This window comes from Symphodus melops (assembly GCF_947650265.1).
Source record: "Symphodus melops genome assembly, chromosome: 14".
NCBI classification, from domain to species: domain Eukaryota; kingdom Metazoa; phylum Chordata; class Actinopteri; order Labriformes; family Labridae; genus Symphodus; species Symphodus melops.
The window spans coordinates 4205921-4225465 of NC_136704.1; the positions used below are offsets into that span (position 1 = coordinate 4205921).

The 19545-nt window shown below is 41.8% G+C and overlaps 1 protein-coding gene across 2 annotated transcripts in view; it reads right to left on the reverse strand.

Moving 5' to 3' along the window:
- The window catches only part of mpp7a (MAGUK p55 scaffold protein 7a), a 144591-nt gene that overhangs the window by 16716 nt on the left and 108330 nt on the right, over positions 1-19545 (reverse strand). The window contains exons 12-14 of one of the 2 annotated variants that reach the window (XM_079360676.1): positions 17644-17664; positions 16152-16184; positions 6862-7032 (exon numbers count right to left, since the gene is read on the reverse strand). In XM_079360676.1, coding sequence (XP_079216802.1) covers positions 6862-7032; positions 16152-16184; positions 17644-17664 — 225 coding nt within the window. The remainder of the gene's footprint in view (positions 1-6861; positions 7033-16151; positions 16185-17643; positions 17665-19545) is intronic. The other variant, XM_079360677.1, reaches the window with a different exon arrangement.

The window sequence follows — 19545 nt, forward strand, 5'->3', positions numbered from 1 at the left end:
GACCTTCCATCAGGAGTCAGCTGGATCTTCTATCAGCTGAGACGGTTTTGACTTGTGATTCAGACACAAAAACGATAGTATTTCTCAAGAATCAAAAGGCTGAATATCGGGCACAGGTTAATATCTGAGATGTGACTCATATCCCACGTCATCCCTCACTTTCTCCCTGAAATTAAAATGAAAGAGATCATCATTGAATCATTCTAATTAAGTAATTTATTAGATGTTAATGTTAAGGGAAGTCAGCTTTAGAGCAAAGCAGCCTGAGGGAAATATTCAAAGAGTCCAAAGAAACAACAAAACAGAAAATAACCCGAAAGAGGAACTAAACCTTCTGTCTAACTGCTGCAGGACGAGTTGTTGTTGCTAACAAGGGCTAATAAAGAAATATCAGCATACCTGAGTGTCCCAAGACCATGTTTTACCATTCGATTAAACACGTTGCATCAATAAATAAAATGTTCATAGTTACACTGTAGTACTTTAGTATCAGGACTTATTTTGGCAAAGCATTTTTTTTGTTTGTTTAAATAATCACAACAAATAAATAAAAACCTGTATACAGAAGTGGACATGTGCACAGTGCTATCTGTCTGTCGTTCTATCTCGGTGCAGGTGATGGAGAGAAACGTCTTCTCTCTCCTGAGGTGTTCCCCACGGCTCAGTGCTAGGACCCCTCCTCTTCATCGTGTGCATGCTCCCCCTTCGTCACATCATCCTATCGGCCTTGCTGCTCCCACCCTCTGGAACTCACAACCACTAACTCCTGTCATCCTACCTTATATTACTTATTTTGTGCTGTTCTTCTTGTTTTTGTTTAGTATTCGTACATTTTTATTCCTTGTTAAAGTGTCTTTAAATATCTAAAAAAGTACTTTTTGTTATTCTTATTATTACCATCATCTTCTTGACAGCGAATGAGGAGATTCAACGCACACATGAGGGCTGATTATTTTCATTACAGACATCAAGTACTTCTCGTTTGCTTTCAAAATGTAAAAAAAACACTTCTTAAATTACTCGTCGACGCAGAGACGAAAAGTATTTTTCTAAACTAAGAACCTTGTTTTCAATTGTTTTACTTTGGTAGAAGTCACTGAAGCAAGATCCAAATGTTCCTTTTCCTTTTCTCCGTTTTCCATCTGTAGAATTCAAACGACTCGTCAGTATTTTGGTGGTTTTTGTAACCAGGGTGATACAATCATCCAAATTCAAACCGACTCACTTCAATGTCTTTGACTAACTGGGCAAGAAATCCATTTGGAGTAACAAGTGTACGGCTTTTTCTGTGTATGTTTTTTTTCTTGCAGCTCTGCTCTGCTCTGCAGTGTAAGGACAGTTAGAGACAGCGGCTGATCTGAGTCTGAGATTCCTCACATGCCTGACGTTCTGGGCAGGCACTACAATCGCATCAGATCCTATTGGAAATTCGTTTCTCCAGGCAAATGTGTTTAGCAGGCCGCTCCTCTAAAACAAACGGACAATGAGTTCAGTCAGAGATGTGGATTAGGTGGAAAGAGAGAGAGAGAGAGAGGGAGAGAGAGAGAGAGAGAGAGAGAGAGAGAGAGAGAGAGCGAGCGAGAGAATAATATTGAAAAGACAAACTCTGTATGTTTGACAGAAAGAGAGCCCCTGTTTCCTCTCTCACCGTCTGTGGGGTTCCTCTACATTTCATCTGGAGTGAAGCAGGAAGGCTTAGGAGAGATCAACAACCTGATAACTCGGTGTGGACAACAAAGCTCTTTTAAGTGTAATCTCTGAAAGCAGGCAGCCTTCACACACGGACAAATTCACACCCCATGCTTTCCCTTTGCTCCGGCACACGGTGTAATACATGGTTCGGGTCCTTTTGTGCGACTGCTGTAAGTGATAAAAGCTGTTTCCTCAGCGTGCTCACACACTCGTCTGCGAATTGAAAGTAGAAGAAGAAAAATAGGGAGAAATACCCCAACCCAGTTTGGACAGACGGCGTGAGGCCTTTTGCGGTAACCATCTCATAAACAAGCACGAGGCTCGGCACAGACAGCAATCAATCTTACGTGAGGAAGGGGAGTTTTTCACTGAGGATAACCCAGGGGTTGAGCCTTTGGGTGATTTATTAAGAGGAGGAAATGGAGTTCATTTTGAATTTGTTTCGCGAGCTGGGGAGGAATGCAGCGGTGCTGTTTGAACAAGGATGTGGATCAATGTTGTTGTAGGTGCCGAAGGTGGCAGAGCGTGCTAATAGAGGCTCTTTTATGAGCCCTATCACAGGGGTGCAGACAGTCCTGCCTGCAGGCCACAAACCTCAGCACATGCTTGTTTGCTTGACTCTGAGGGTGGGTATCAGGGCCGAAGCACCGGGGACCAACACAGCAATTTTTTGCTACCTTTGGTTTGACTTACGGCCCCTCTTCTGCACACTCGTTAAACCATTTTCACCTTGTACATCGCTCCCTTGCTTGCCACTTGTGATATCAATGATGCGTGGCAGCAGGCCTTCATCAGAGTACCTCAGGTGGTGGTTAAAGTTTATTCCAGCTGTACCACCGCCTGCCAAGGAGGCCCACCCCCAGGCATTTTACAAGCAAAAGCAGCGTCCTGTGGTCCTGTTTCACCATCTGACCTTAAACACACCCTCTCTTTGTGCATTGTTTGTTTCAACAATGCCTCAATACAACGGCAGCTATTATAAATCTGAACGCCAAAATAAAAAAGCATAACTCCTCCAAATTTTTCTGGACGAAGCTGCAGCATTTACATCGCGTTTATGTATTTTTCTCTCCCTCGTCGTACTTCTGACCTTGCAGATTGCAGAGGCAGTGTAAGTGTCGGACCTCATCGCAGGCACTCATTAGAGAAGTCGCCTTTAATATTGCGTGCTTAATAACTTCCAGGCCAAGTGCAGAGCACGTTGCACGCAGTTTGTGCCGAAAGGCCGAAGGCTGCAACAACACCTCCCAACCGTCCTGACATCCAGGGCAGGGTGTATCACGGCGCTGCTGGTAGAGCTGGCTGTGCTGCTACCACATTTAAAGGATGACAGTGGTGTAGTGAGGTGACCACAGATCCTTTACAATACTCCGCCACTACACTTTCAACATAAGAGAGCTCTTTAAATAGAGTTCCAATTTTATAAGTTTGGATACCACATAAACATTCACTTAGTCTTCACTGTGTTTGAACAACGTTAGAGCTCAAACCCCAAAACTAAAAACGTTCAATTCATCAAACTCTGTCTGGAAATTCAGTGTGTCAAGTTACAAGGAAATGTGGAAATCAGCACGCCATTTGTCAGGTTAAATAATCGGATTTCTTTCAAAAACATCAGTGGTTAGGTCAAACTATGCATGCTTAATGTAAAACTATATTTTAGTTGGCTGTCTGAATTAAAATGTATAAAAACCTAGATAAGCATCTCGACTTGTCTTTGAAACAGATCTCAGACTCGGTGCTCCGTTCCTAATGTGAGGGGTTGGCAGCAGGTCATTCATCAGAGGCTCAGGTGCGGACCCGTGCCTCCACATAATGAAGCCTTTAGGCATCGAGCGCAAAGATTTCTCAGTGTGATAAAGACTGATATGACTGAGCGATACTTATATTGAAAATAGTTAGAAAGTATATATTTTCTTTTCTGTTTGCATAAAGTTAAAAGTAAAGTTGGAGAAGTGAATAAATGATTAATAAGTGTCCAGTTAATTAGCTTAATTCTAACTGTAATAACTGGGCTGCTTCCATACCGAGCAGCATATCGTCTGTACACATACTGTACTGTGATAGCATCTGATTTCTAACTAATGTTCAGAAGCCTTGAGTATGGCATTTTGACTTTCTTTATGAATAAACAACAAGGCTGAGCTGAATGAAGTGAGAGAAAAGAAAATGCTAAGCTACCTGCTTTAATTAACAAAGACCATAACTTTACGGGAAATCCAATTTTAGGTTTCAAAAAACAGCCTAAAAGACAAAACCTAAAATGAGCAGTCAGTTTTTTTTTTGCTAAAACAAGATACTGAAGAAGATTTTATTCTTGATGCTAAGCTAGCAACCTGTGAATCAAATATTACAAGGCTAAAAAGCAGTTCTCGACAAATGTGACATGGTTTGTTTTGTTTCTTTGTTCTGACACCGTTTTGAACCATTTGCAAAATATCTTATTAAATAAATGAAGAAGACTTGAATCTTGAGATTTAGACTTAAAAACCTCTTATTTCATCATTTACATTACAACTGTCTGACTTGGTACATCCACATATTAAATACTGTCTTGATAGAAAAGAATATTTACGCTCAGCATTCATACAGCCACTGTGTAGTATCTGACAACGACTATATCGATAAGCAGTGATTTGTTTTCTGCAGTGATAAAGGGCAGAGGACATGCAGAGCTGGGGAGAGGTTCTCTACAACTTGACTGGGTTTTCAAAACACGCTTTATATGTTTAATGAAGAGCAGACTCTTATTTGTGGTCTCACAAAAAAAAGACAAAAGAACAGTTACAGGGAAAAGGCGTTGGACAGAAAAGATTTCTAATAAGAAAAAATCAAGAGACTCCGGGGAGAGGAAGCAGGAGAGAAGTGGAGGCAGAGAAACATAAAACAGATCTCGCCTTGGCCCTCTGCTTCGTTACGTGTGAAACTGTCCATAGGTTGTCCTCCAAATTATGGAAGTTAATTGAAAATATTTACATTAGCATGACAGGAGGGAGAGGCTCTGCGTCCTTTTGGTAAGCCTGTGACATGCTGGCAGGAAAATGAGCTTGCTAATTAGCCACAAGCCTGATGAAGTCCATGCCTTGGTGGCGGACGAAAGTGAACCAAGGTCTGGACAATCAGGCCGGGAGCACACCTCAGCAGAGAGCATGCAAGAGGGAAAAATAAGACCTTGAGAGCATGTTGCCAGTGGTTTTCATTGCTCACAAATTTAAAAATGCTGCTGGAATATCGGAATTGAAATATTGAATCCTGGAGCAGACTTTTTAGGTCTCCCTCATTGATGAATGGAAACAGATTGGAAGGAGACGCTGAAAATGTTGGGAATGCTTTGTTCCATCTCTGGCCGGGACATTCTTGCCATTTTTTTGTTACAAGTAACAAACCTAAAAAAGGGAAAATGTGGAAAACCCTAGATGTCACTGATGGCACAGTTGGTCCCGAGAAAGATTTAAGACTTTACCGTCACACCTGGATTAGCAAATTGTTCCACCATGCGTTGGCAACGTTCGTCTTCCAACCACGAACACAGAATAAGAAACCACTAAATTCATTTCAAGGCCTTGGCACGTTGTAGAGCTCTTTGGAGGGATTAGTAACACACGCTCATCGTGGAGAGTGTGAACGATTCCATCTAAAGGGCTCTGAGAGTGAGGTGCCGTAAACGAAAGCACTACACTAGTGTGACTGATGAATATGAGGTCTGCAGTGTCGAGTCCACTGGGTGCTAAAAATCTAAATTAAGGACGCTCTGGATGACTGCATGTGAGTCCCGGTATTGCAAAGCTCATTTCTGGGTTGGCAGTTCATGGGAGGGTAAATCTGAGCCACCTGGGGTTTCTAGAGCCACAGACCTCTGAGTCAGAGAGACGTATCAGGAATCTTTATGTGTCGCCATGATGAGGATTTTTATTAAAATATCTGGTGCCAAGTTGAGCAGCAAAACAAAATGTGAGGTAAGAAGTAACGCAAGAATCCAGGACTGCACTCGATCTTTGCAAGTTCAAAAGTAGCCAAGTTTTAAAAAAGATTTAAAATTTAGGAGAGTTAACCCAACAACAATTAAAATGTTGCACTACTGACTCATCAAATAGGCGTTTTCGGACTGCAGGAACTTTTCCATAGTTCTAGAAACTGTAGGAGCTCTCCACCTTTTTTTAAGAGATTCTGCACTGCAGGATCGAACTACGTTACTTCCTAGGACCTCGTTTAGCTCCTGCTTCAGAGTCTCCCAGCAGCATGGCCGTGTGCATGCATCTCCATGGTGGAGTGGAGCTCTCAGGGAACTCCTTAGAAGTGGATAGTTCCTCTTCAAAAAGTCCCCGGAACCGTTTGGTCTGAAATCACCTAATGCTTGTATTTCCACTGCTTGGACAGAGGTCTGTTTCCGGTGCATGCCAGCAGTGCCACCCTGCAGACACATGCCAACGGAGCCCGCTGCACACAATCTAATCAGAGTAGATGAAACTTGGACAAAGAGCCAGTCAAGTTAGCGGACAGAGCATCAGGTTTATAAGGACTCCTGATCTTATATCACATCACTTTATCAACATATTGTCTTTTGTCCTCTTCATTAGTGATATTAAAGTTCTACTGGGATCTCGTGAACCCGCGAGTCCAGCTGCTCATGTCTTCGCTCAGGCTCAGGGGTGTCTGAAGATTAGGGTATATTCTTAATTTGAACTCCAGATGTTTTTTTTTAAGTATCCTGTAAGGCAGACGCTAAACAAACAGGGACATGTATGATGCCTCTTTCCTCTTTAGTTGGTGCATTCTAGCCAATAAGAGGACGAGTATGGAGGGTCATCCCTTCACCACCCTTGGAAAAGAATGCAGCATACTACTGACTATATAATAGATCAGTGGTGTGTTTCAGAGAAGATTTACAAGTGGAAATGGAGACTGAAAAATATGTGTATGTACTCCATATACCTGCGTAAACCCTGCCCTTGGTTTGTCCACAAACTGAGATACAGAGACTCAGCAGTGAACTTACAATGTGACCGAAACTTACAAACCTTGTTGTTGATCAATCCCGTACGAGTCAAGATGAACCTTGCATCTCTCTGACACAAGTTAAGTTACAAACTCACTATTTTGGAGGGAGTGTGCGCCCAGATGTAGGACAGAAGTTACACATGATGCAACAGGCCTCAGCTCTTTACTCACCTACGAGAGCCACCAGTCTGTGCCTAGCTCCACTCGGCCTGCGGTACGGGGCGACCTCCTCATACGTGGGCACGTCAGCCATGTCGTATATCTCACTCTTCTTACACTCGTACATGGACTTGTTGGTCTTCTTGTCCCTCCTGCTGAGACGGAAGCTTCTTCTGAACCCAGCTGGAGGTCAGGATGAAACGACGAAGAACAGAGAGCAGACAGACAGAGGAGACAGAAGTGTAAGTAAAAATAAATGTTTGTGTCAGTATGCGTGTCTGGGGTGTCTGACTTCAGACACAGCTCTATGCACACATAAGCCCGCAGCTGTGCTTTCCGATTTATGATCGTTTCAGTGTCTTGGCAAACACCTCCACAGCTCCATGTCCAATACCTCATATTGTATTGTGCAGCTCGTTTTTATGACAGCTATCTGTGCTGTAGGTGAAAGAAGAACAGCGTAACAGTCGGCCAACAGTTTCCCTGGAAATCACACTCAAACACTTTAGTCAGATTTTCCCCTGGTGACATGTTGAGGATCATAACCAGGCTCTTCGGTTTGAAAGATCCCTGATTAAGCGTCCGGCCATTTTCAAAATAAACACAATATACAGACTCGTGACCGTATTTTCCATCGCTTCATCGACATTACGTCAAAACATGAATCCAAACAAACAACAATTCATCCTCAGAAAGGAACATGTTGGCATGTTTTTGTCTTTATTCTGGCATGATCCTGTTTAATGCTGCGCTCACGTTCCACAAACAGGTCGAGTAGGGCAGGGCGCACGCCATCCGACGGAGCAAAACTGTGACGCTGATGGACCACGGCTTCAGTGTGTGAGGATTGAGGGCTACTTTTTCAGTCCACCTCTGTCGACATACAACCAAGAAAGCTATTGCAGATAGAGTTGCTTTATCTTCCCGTAAAAACAGGCGAGACAAAATCTTCCGGCTTGTGAAAACGACATTTTTTATTCTTCTCAGGCTAATTTCCTCTAAAAGATGCAAAACCCCTGAAGTCCCAAAAAGAAGAAAAGTCATGTGCACACAAGATAAATGTGACGTCTTATGTTGAGTGCACAAATTAATCACAACATCATATCTTGTCAGCACAGCTCAAAAGTCTTGAAATCAGGGGCTTCATAAAGTTACACAGCTCACCCAAAAGAAAAGGTAAAATGTACCATTAGAGCATGAGGTAGAAGTAACGTCTGCCCCTGGTGGCTGAATTGAGTATTACAACAACATTACCTGATCTTAATTTTCTTCCCTACTTGCTGAACCTTTTGCTTTGAAGTGATCTCTCCTCTAAGATGTCTACTAATCTCTTACTTCTTTCATTGATTAATTTATCTCATACTTTATTAATCCATCTCCTCTTATATGTTTTAGCCTTTCAATTTCTCTCTTCCTGTATTTACTTCACTGCTCTTAGTTTTTCCGTTTAACTCTCTAGCCCTCTGTCTTATTCATGTTACCATCTCTCCTTTATCTCTTCTTTTTATCCTCCTTCTACGTACAGCCTGTGATGTGACGTCGTCCCACCGTCCTTCAGTTTTTTTTTTTTTTATCAAACTCTCTCCTGATTGATTTTAAACTAGTTTCCACTCATTGTATTTAACTGCCTCATTCATGCCTGTTGTACCTCTCGTATTTCTGTTACTATTTTTATAGTCCCTGTTTGGTCCGTGTGTTTACCTCTGTTCCTTTCTTTCCCTAAATGTTGATGTATTTGTTTTTATCTGTAAAGCATTTTGTAAACAGTTGTTTTTAAAGGTGCTATATAAATAAAGTTATTATTATGTTTAACCTTTTTTTCCACCCTTTTTACTAATAAAGCATAATGAGAAATAATTTCAGACCGTTGTGGTTTTCACAACTGACTCAATGACTTAAAACAGACATTTAAAATAATTCACTAATTAAGATCATTTCCACCGAATTTTCTCAAGTCACAAACAAAGGAGAGAAAAATTAAGATTGCACTCAAAAATGTTCTTTTTTTTCCATTACCTCCCTCTCAGGACTTCAGTGAATTTCAAAAAGTGGAGCTGCATAGTGGTGTAATTTTCTGTTTTTCTGGCCACTGTCTCGGCTGATTGGTTGGTTTTTATTATCTCCTCTGACTCTGATGTCACAAAGACTTACCGAGCGTTCCCTAACGTGATCGAGTTTCCCCGTATCAAAGAGAAACATTCAGCCATAATTTGGAGGAGTTTGATATTTATGACACAGATGTTGGTTGAACACAGATGTTGGCTAAATCTCCAGAACTCCAGATCTCTAATAAGCTATTTCTGATTATGGTCATGGCTTGTTTTTAGCCTCTTTCATTATTTCAGTTATTAATCAGTGATGGATTAAGTTAGAAACAAAATGTAATACGCCCAGGAAAGATGAAAAGTAAAGACTGGGAGAAGAATCAGACGCTGAAACAGCTCCTGATACCCACCCCTTAATACTTTCCACAACATTTTCAAACCAAGTCTGCATTCTTCTGAGCTTGATCATTTTAAAATGCTCCCTGGATACCGGACAGAGCTACGAATCTATTCTGAGTTAGATATGAAACACAGTGGAAGTCATCGCCGAGCAGAGTTTTATGTTTTTGCATGAGCGTAGAGTGTGTGTGTGTGTGTGTGTGTGTGTGTCCACACGTGTCGGAGAGCTGAATATAAAGTTACATCAAACATGAAGGGCACACTTTGTTCCACTGTGGGCAACTTGTGGCTTACGTTGTGTGTGCCATTTCTCCTGTGGTTAATCCACTCATTCAGCACCCTCATCCCCCCACCAGGGGAGTATTCCCCTCTTGCTCTCAGTGGAAAACACACACCGCTCATCTGCATTTCTCGTGCAAAGAAAATCAAACTGTAACCGATATCCACAAGGGTTGACATCATTACAATAAACATTAAAAGCACAAAGTCATGATGTTCTATTGAAAGTGAGCAGTCCAGTTTGGAAAAGTTCAAACCCAAAAAAACACTTTGGCGAGACATTTATCAGAACGTAAACACCCTACCGGCTGATTAGGCTTCAAGTGACACCAGCGAAGTCATTAATTTTGTCCGTCATGTCGTATGACAAGCCACCATTCTTTCCACATGGTAGGCAGGTACACAGTCCAAAGAAAAGTCCTTCCCTTAGCTAACAGGAGTTCTTATTGGCCCTTTAGATCTCATTAACGTGGCCTAATAAATAAGAACACTACTTCTTCAGCCTTCCTTAATGTGCTGCCAAAGGGTAAATAAAACTGCTTCCCCTGACTCATTGTAAATACCACTGGGACTTAGCTCCTGTTTATATATTTAAAAAAAAGCATGTGAAAGATGCTAACTGAAGTAATGCTGACCAAGAGACATCTTCTTCACATGTGCTGTTCAGGCTAATAGTCAAAGAATGATTTTAATTTCCACAGAAACAATCCCTGCTAGCTTAATAATGTTGTTGTTTGGTTGCACGATTAACAACTGATCAGAGGTAGAGTCAGTCGTCTCCCAACCTAAAGGCCAGGGATCGAATCCCCGGCTCCTGCAGCTACTGTACATGGTCAATGTATCACCGGGCAAGACACTTAACCCCAAGTTTCTCTTTACATAGAAACCTCTGCAGTCAGTGTGTGAATGGGTGTTAATGGGTAGGCTTGACCTGCGGTGCAAAAGCTAGACAAGCTTATGCCCATTTAGTCTTTATCTAAATCAGTTCTTGGCTGGCTTTAACAATAGTTGGACAGTGATAACCATTATTTCACCGTCCCACTTTCTGCATGTGCTACTTTGGAGCTGCAAAGGAGTTAATTTCCATTCAAACAAGTCCATTTTTGTCAGGGTATATACAGTATATTATAGTACCAGATTGGTGCATAGTACTGGCAAACACTGAGTATGTTAGGCTGAATCACAGAAAGTTCTGTTAATAAACATCTCATCTTCAGTAACTATGGCAACGGAGTTAGACGGACAGGATTCACATTGATCTGATCCAGACTGAAGGATTGATTCCAGACCTCTTCAAAGTTGAAACCTGTCTGTCAGACACGGAAAGCCTCAGCGTGTTATATCACCAATGTGTTTATCAAAGGATGATCCAACCTTCTGGCGTACATGCGAAATGAGAGGAATATTTGAAATGTGTTGCACTGACATCCAATCCCTCCGTCAAAAATGTGACAAATTGTGTTTGTTGACAGAAGTTTTGCTTTGAGATTCCCGGGCGTGAGGACAGAGCTGTGGCTGAGTCCTGGTGTTTTTCTGCTAAAGAGGCTTGTGTGTCTTTTGGTATGGAATAAAAAAGTCCTCACTCACGCACCTCCTAATGGTGTGCACCAGGCTGTGACTGGATCCCTGCCAGAAGTGCAACTACACACTGCATGAACACGCACACACATTCTCTCTCTCTCTCTCTGTCTCTTAAACACACGCAGACACTTTGATTCCTTTCAGTGCAACAGAAACATGAACAAAGTAGAGGAAAAAGAGATGAGCATATTAAACGCAAGCGTAAACACAAGCTGGGACTACACACATACGCAGATGCTTGGAAGTCGCCAACAGTCCTGCAAGCCCATTTTCCAGTGTGATAATATCTAACAGCCACATAGGAAATTCAGCGTATGCTTAATGAAAGCAACCCCGAGGGCTCATACTGCCCACTCGGACTCATTTCCTGTGAACCCTCACCTGTACAGGAAATGTCGACAAGTGTAAAACAGAAAAACAAAGTACAGTAAAGGAAAAGAAGAAATGTTCTTAAAAAAACAGATGACTCAGAAACACTCGAGTCATCTGCCAACGGCGTGTCTGAAACAGAAGAAGCCTGAGAGCAATACAAGAATCAGGTCTACCAGACGTGACGCGTAGGCGATCAGCAAGATGACAACACAGAGAAGAATAAAAAATGACTGCCATTTTCCTTCCAATCAAGTTTCATTTTATTCAAAGAGGGAGAGCGATGACGCTGAGAGGAGAAGGCTCATAGTGAAACCACCTGTTGTGAGGCCCCGATGCTCTGACGGCTCGTGGTCTAACTACAGGAGACTGTGCTGACAGCTCCAGTGCCATCCCGGCTCTCCCATCAGGGGCCTTCTCTCCTCTGGACTAATGGAGACCAAATCTATGGAATTAACCAGCCATGGCAGCTGAGGATTAAAGGAATCTTTCACTCTCAGCTTGAAGCAGCACGTTGCGGTTTTAACGCTGTAACACTTGGTCCTGTTCGTGGGCACCAAATGTGGGAAGCATTACCAGCTCTCGCTTGGCTTCGTTGGGCATGGCTTGGTCGGGATGAGGAAGATTCATGGAAGGGGTGGAGGACGCTTTCCACACTGTCAGCCGTTATTACCCCGACAGCAAATAAGAGAAAGAAGAGCATTGCTGCTTATAATGATGAAAAAATAATACCCTACGGCTGACAGAAGGACTGCTCTGCTTAATTCATCACCATTTTGCTTTGCTTTAATAATACAAGAAAGCTTGCCGGACTTTAAGGGAAAAACATCCCCGAATTATTTCGCCATGTCACTGACGGCCAACATTAGGTTTGTGAAATGCCTCCAGAGGATTTAAGCAGGCCTTTTTGTGAGGGCAGGATTTAAAGGAGAAGAATTTGGGTTGGAAAATGGAGCTGGTAACATAAAGCAAAGAAATAGTTTGAAAAATAAGGAGAAAAACAGAAAGGTAAAACAATGGAGTAGGGAAAACAGTTTGGATAGGTGAGGACAGGTATCAGGGAGGAATGGGCAGGGAATCTGGATAGAAGAGGAATCAAGAGAGTAGATGGTAAAGAAAGAGAGGAATCAAAGGAGATTAAAAAAAAAGGGATTGGGGGGAAAAAAGACGCGATTAAGGAAACAGGAAGCGAGAGAAAGAAGGAAGTGTAGAAAATTCAGTAGAATCAATTAAGACTATGGAGGGTAGAGGAGAGGACTCAGGAGAATTACAGGAGATGAATCAGGAGGGTAAACAAGAGAAATGAAATCAAGAGGAGATTTGAGAGAGAGGAGAGAAAACATGAGGAAACAGTAGGGAGAATACTTAAGCACAGCGAGAAAAAAGAAGGAATGGATATGCCCAGACAGACGTAGCCGTGTGACCTTCAAATGCTCCCTGCACAATAGTGCTAACAGGCGTCTGTGAAAATGATTACCGTACAGTAGTAAAGAGAGCTCGGTGGCTTATCTTTAGAGAATGTGATGGTATCAACCTTGTATACATCGGTTATCCAACCAAACCTCATCACTTTTGGGACATTAATAATGTACGTTTTCAGCTCCAGCCAAGCTGATGTATTTCACTCCTCTGCTAATAAACACAGTGGAAGCAAAAGGTGCAGTTAGTGGGTGTGATATTTGAAATCCGTACGCGTAGCCGTCTGCACCATGGTGAACTCATTAAGAGTGTTATCTAGGGATAACGCACTCTGGGAGTAGTTTCCACAGCCCACGCACTACGCACTTGGAAAGTGGTACCCAACCCAAGTGCTACCGGCTTCAACAGTGGAATAGGGCTCTGGACCTTTGGCTGCAACAAGTCCATTTGTGTCGAGCGCTGTTTGTTTTTCCCCTCCGTCTTATCCCACAGCTCGCTGGGCTTCGGAATGTCTTCCCTCAAAATGATGCCTCATGCCTTGGGTGTGAAATGAAAAATGTGCACACTCAAGCAAACACACATACACACACACACACACACACACACACACACACAGGACTTCATCTTCAAATGGAGTCCTTCAAGCAACAATCAACGAGCCAAATGAAACCTCTGGGAGGCCAAAAGTACAGAGGATTAATGCTGTCGGAGTTTAAAACCGAGAAGATGCTCTACAACAAAGTCATCATCGAAAATATTCCATACCTATTTTCCAAATATTTTCACAGCTGGAATAGTTGCTAACTAATACTGATAAAAGCCCACCTGTCAAGTCAGTGCAGATACCTGCTCTATCCAAATGTGGGATATCCATTAAAATGTGAATTATTTCAATCTTATAAGTAGATGTTTGGACACAGACTCGGGGAAAAACTCACAAATGCCAATATATTGGCTCAAGGGCTTTCACATCTATTGAATCTGAAGCCTGATGAACTCATCCCGTTTTTGGAAATGGAGTGTTTTTATTCAGTTTATAACACTTTTCCATTCTTTCCTTCACATTGCCGTGAATGGATTTCAAGGGGTTAATGAATATCCCAGCCCTCGTTTGTTCAGCTTTAACTGATTGGAGCTCTGTGCTTGCCATCCGCCCATCCATAAATGTGACTTTTGGGCATTTTGGAATGATCTCGCTGATGTGCACCATGCCAACACTTCTACATTACCTACCAGTGTACGGATCACCTGGTTGTGACTGATGGCGAGTGCTATTTTGTATCCAGTGATAAAAACATGTCTTTGCATGACTTCTACACAAACAGCAGGTACTTCCTTCTGGTTGAGTATGGCTGTTGGATTTCTTCGAGCAGAGGACATTACAGACATTGCATCACTGAGAAAGGCATGTAGGGAAAACAAACCAAAAACTAAAGACAACTGCCTTCTCCTCCCTCCCACCGCCTCATTTATTTCCCCCATGCAACCTCAGTAGCATTGCAAAAGCATCTGTAAGTTCTTGTATTTCAAACTTTTTGGGACAGGCCAACTCTAAATCATACAACCACATCCAACAGGCTGAAAAGCCATGCAGCAAGTACTCTCATAGAGGAGATGTTATTATAACTCACTTTTTTCCCCCCCCTTTCTCCTCCTGAGGTTTTCTCATTTCAGTTAAACTTCGTTCTGGACTGCTGAAGTCGAGAAATGCTGCTAACCCACTAGTGCTAGATGTTGTTTGGAAGTCACTGACCTCATGGTGAAGGAAGGGTGACAGTGAGGGCAAGCCTGAAGGGCACAGAGAGGAGTGGAAAAAGGGACTGGTGTTTGGCATTCTTGGGCCTTCACAATTGACCCTGATTGGTCTTGGCAGCCACGCTACAATCTCTGTATTTATAAACTTGCGTGTGCTCTGGAGTATCCTGTGAGATCTAGAGTTTAGATGTTGAAGTGTGGACAGAGAGGTCTGAGAAAATGTCACCTCTTCACCTTTACATCTGAATAAAGAGAATGCAAGAGAAAGAGAATAATCCAAAGAGACTAAAATTAAAGAAAAAAGAAATGGACAAAGAATATTTATGTATGAGACCGCGAGTACAGCCTCTGGTCCTCCAGAGAGAAGATACCTTATGATTTGTCAGTCAAATGACAGTTGTAATAAAAACATGACAGGGATTTTTTTCCTGTAAAAATCAGAGAACTGGAAGCAGCTCTCTGGAAAGGGTTGCTGAACCAAAGTGGGTCGCGGTAATTGTCTGATCAGGACCACATCAGTGACACCGGCCCTCTGCCGGACATCCAGAACAAAGCGTGGAAAACAAGTCGTCCTTTCAAGCCAAATTTATCCAGAATGACAGTTCTCAAAGATGTCTTTAGACCCACAGCAGAGGCAGAACAGGATAAACACTACATTCTGCAAATCCATTACATGATCTGCCAGTTCACCCATTCTGTCAGCAAGCATCAAAAATAACAGTGTGGCTTGTGAACCACTACAGGACTCTTACATGGGAGTCAAAGTTGAATCAGTGTTCACTCAGGGCTTTTAAAGAAGCCATATTATAAAAGATCTACACTGATTAGGGTAACCTGAGTGTCTACATACCCACAATGTGAAATAAACCCAGCCAGTCCTTTGTTTCTCTTAAGTCTTACAACACAGAGAAAAATGCTCCGTTTCAAATGTGCTCTCCTTGTGATGTCACAGTGGGATTTTGGTGTAAAAAAAATAAAAAATCCCCTCCCCTCCCATGGTATCTTCTCCCAAGGACTCCACCCCCAGCCAGGAGTGAAACTTTTGTATTCTCACTTGCGAAGGAGTGATGTCTCCTGGGAAAACTCAGGTGGGGTCATTGCATTTAAAGAGACACACACACCAAAACAGAGTGTTCAGAGAGAGCTGTTTTTTTCAGGGTCACAAACCTTCTCTGGTGATTGATTCATGTTGTATTTGGACCAAAGCACAGATGTTTCATTTAGATCACAGAAGACTGTTTGAATAGGGGGGAAAGGAGGATAACGTACTCTTATAGTGACAGACCTAGCACATTATACACAATTAGCTACAAAGCATCATATAATGAGGGACATCTATCTAAAGGATCAGAACAGAACTATTTGACAGAAACAATGTTGTATAGCCAGGATTTCGTTGCATCATGAAATGGAGGACAAAGTGGAAATGGAAGAAAAGAAGAGAACGTCTCTCACCTAGGTTGAATCCGCTACTATAGTCGGCCTCCTCTGGTGATGAGAAGAAGAAAAAGAAAAGAGAAGCCACAAGAAAGGCACAACATCGAATTAAAGAGAAAGTATAACAGAAACCCATTCTTCTGAACGGATACTGCAGAGGTTAAAGGTCGAGCCCATAGAAACTAATGGGAAGAGACACAAAGACACAGGGGAGAACGCTAACTGTTATAATGTTACTCTGTCTTTGTTAAGTTTTACTTCGTCCAGAGTGAGAGCCGTCAATGTAGTGAAATCAGTTTGTTCCTTTAATGCAAACTGAAAGTAGCAAATCTTCTCTTTATTATTGACTCATTAAGCCCTTTATGATACGATCCAATATGATATGGTACCATACGCTTTACTATCGTTGTATGGAAATTAGTCTTTGACTTCGGTCACTACTTTAGCCGCCTATATGGATACAGGACTTCTGACAACAGCTGCTGTGTGACAGACACTGCTCCGTCATTTTTTACTGCATGTTTTATATTTGAAAATCTGCATGTCAGCCAGACGAACAGACTCGTTGTATGAAAGCCGGGAGAGCTGTTCGTACATCAGAACAGATTTTACCACAAGTTTCTTTCTCATAAGTTGAAAGATTTTCAGATTGAGCGCTCGGAGCAGCGGCCGAACCAAAACACCAAAGAGCTTTAAATGCTCTTTGGTGTTTTCATCGAGGTGGGTGCTTTCTGGTGCGAACGCTCCCGACCCATTGAAAACTAGACAATGGCGCTGACAAAAAACGACAGCAGGAAACGTAGCATTAGATTGAAATTCATGTATAACTCCTCGACCACTTTTAAAACATTTGTGCTTTAGGATTTTGTTTTTGTAATTTGTATTTTTCACATAATTAGAAAGAGACAATATGCTACTGATTTCCAAAATGTGAATAAACCTTTCACTCTTTAATTATTAACGTGCATTTATTAAACTTGTGTGTCCAACTCACTACATCTCCGGCCATTGCTCTGGATATTTGATCAAACATCTATGGATGTTTTAGTATTGTGAAAGAGGTCAACAGGATCAGGTTAACTGGAAGGGTTCATGATATGCACTGTAGTGACTATGACATGTCAACGATGAGACATGGATCCATCTCGACCATGACTGTAAGAGAAACTTACAGTGACGTCTGATGTTCTTTCTTAAAATATATCTGTTTTAACATGAGAAGTCAGGCCAAATGACAACAAGGAAATGGAAAGCAGAACCAGGAAGTAGGCCCGTTATTACACATAAAAATATGAGGGGGACCCAATCACAAATGGTTTGACTGTCTTCGATATCAGCCAGGGACATATCAGTAACGTAGTATTCATTGGGAGATGTCGGACACAATCATACCTTCGATCTCCTCGGCTGTGAGTGCATTTAAAGCAAGGGATGGAATTGACTCTAAGTTAGGATCATGGATTATAGAAGCTGAGGGATGAGGTGGGAGAATAAGAAAGAGTAAACCTACCAAACTCTACAGCCACATCATCTTAGAAAAGCAAAACAAAAGAGAAACAAATAACAGGAACAAGAGTTAACATCGAGTCTTAAACACAGTATCTTCAGTTACAGTTTGGTTTGTGTCTCTGCTGTATGTGGGATTTTCACACCTGAGATTAGCAATCCTTCAGACACAAGTGAAATAGCACACGAGTCTATTTCATTTTGTGATGTTTGTGAAAAGTACACTACGACAAACATCACAATGAGGATCTCACTATAATGTCTTTAAGGAAAATCTCTTAATTCATTTGATCAAGAAGATTTACAAAATGTCAAGGTCACCACTTTACTTTTCCAAAGCTTTCAAATGATCTTCAGTGAGTGATACATGGTGGTTACAAAGATGGCTTTGGGAGCACAATACATACAACTGTTAAAGACAAATATGGTCATTTCAAATGAGAAAAACCACATTTCCAACCCAGGGATCAAGATCTTTAATAAGTTCCAGGGCCATTTTCGAAGCCCAACACATTGTTTATTGTTCTTGAATACATCAGTGGTGTGGCAGCCAAAGGCCGAGCAGAGATTGGCTGACATCAAAGTTCAGACCCAACTGAACATTAATGTCCAGGACAAAATCCAGGATTGGAAAGAGTGACCAGCATAGATATGATTTAAGCTTTATATGGTGTTATTTTTAAATAGCCCAAAAGTGATTGATGAAAACAAACACCAGCTTTAAATGTCGGTTCACTAGTTGGTCTGATTTTAAGACCACAGTGGAAACAAAGGAAACAATCAGATGAGGAAACCTTTTAGTTCCTTCATACTATTTCCTGGAACTTTAATTGGAAACACAACTAATGTTTAGGACTAGAGATCAAAACCTTTATCCAACAAAACTGATAATAACCCAGTTTACACAACCCAACTCAGAAAACCATGTGATGACTTAAAAGCTCAGAAAAGCTTGAAGGTTGACCTTGACTTCAGGAAACTTTTTTTTTTTTAAAATAAAACTAAGATTCAACGTTCACATTCTACTCAACAATGTTTCTAGTGTTTCTACTTGGTAGAAAACGTTGATGTACATCGTTACCTAGTGACACGCAATCTCTGGTATGTGGCGGCTCCACTGCGACATCACAGAAAACATTTATTTAGATTTAAAGACCTTCATTAAAAAAACAAAACAAACAAAAAAAAACCCTTGAACTTTGTAAATGGTTATGTGTTGTACACTAAAAGAGTTTATTTTCAATTTTAGGTAGCTCTCAAAATGACTCCAGATGTTTAAGAGTTCCATCCAAACAGGTATAGGACCATTTCTTCAAAATGGTAGCCGATGCAGAGTGTGTGTGTGTGTGTATGTTTGGTTTAAGATGCCCTGAAACATTTGGAGGCACTTATAGACGCTTCCTCCCTTTCACGTGTTCCCATTTTAACCAAACAAGGTTAAATAAAAACATACATAACACCAACTTCCACAGTATGGGGCTCAACTTACAGCCCCATGTTCATTTCCCAGAGCGCACTGCAGCTCAGGAAGATGTTACGTCACAGCGTACAGTTAATGACTAGCCAAAACAGCAGTCAGGACTGATCAAGGTGAAGGTTGTTCAGTGCTCCACACATCAGGCCTGAAAGCAGCGATTGTTTTGAAGTGTGGAGCCAAATGTGTCTGCCTTTATCTGACATCTTGTTTCACATGTTAGTGTTCACGGCACTGTTCCTCCTGATGTTGCCCTCCTCCTGCTGTAAAGCGACATTTTAAGTTGAACCAGCACTTAAACCACATTTTGAGTGGGATGATTGTAGAGGAAGAGATGTCTGAAATAATTCCAACAACCGCCGTTATTACACTGTGGAAGGCTTTCATCTGGTGCCTATCTGCCACAAGAATGGCTTGCATTTCCTAATGGCC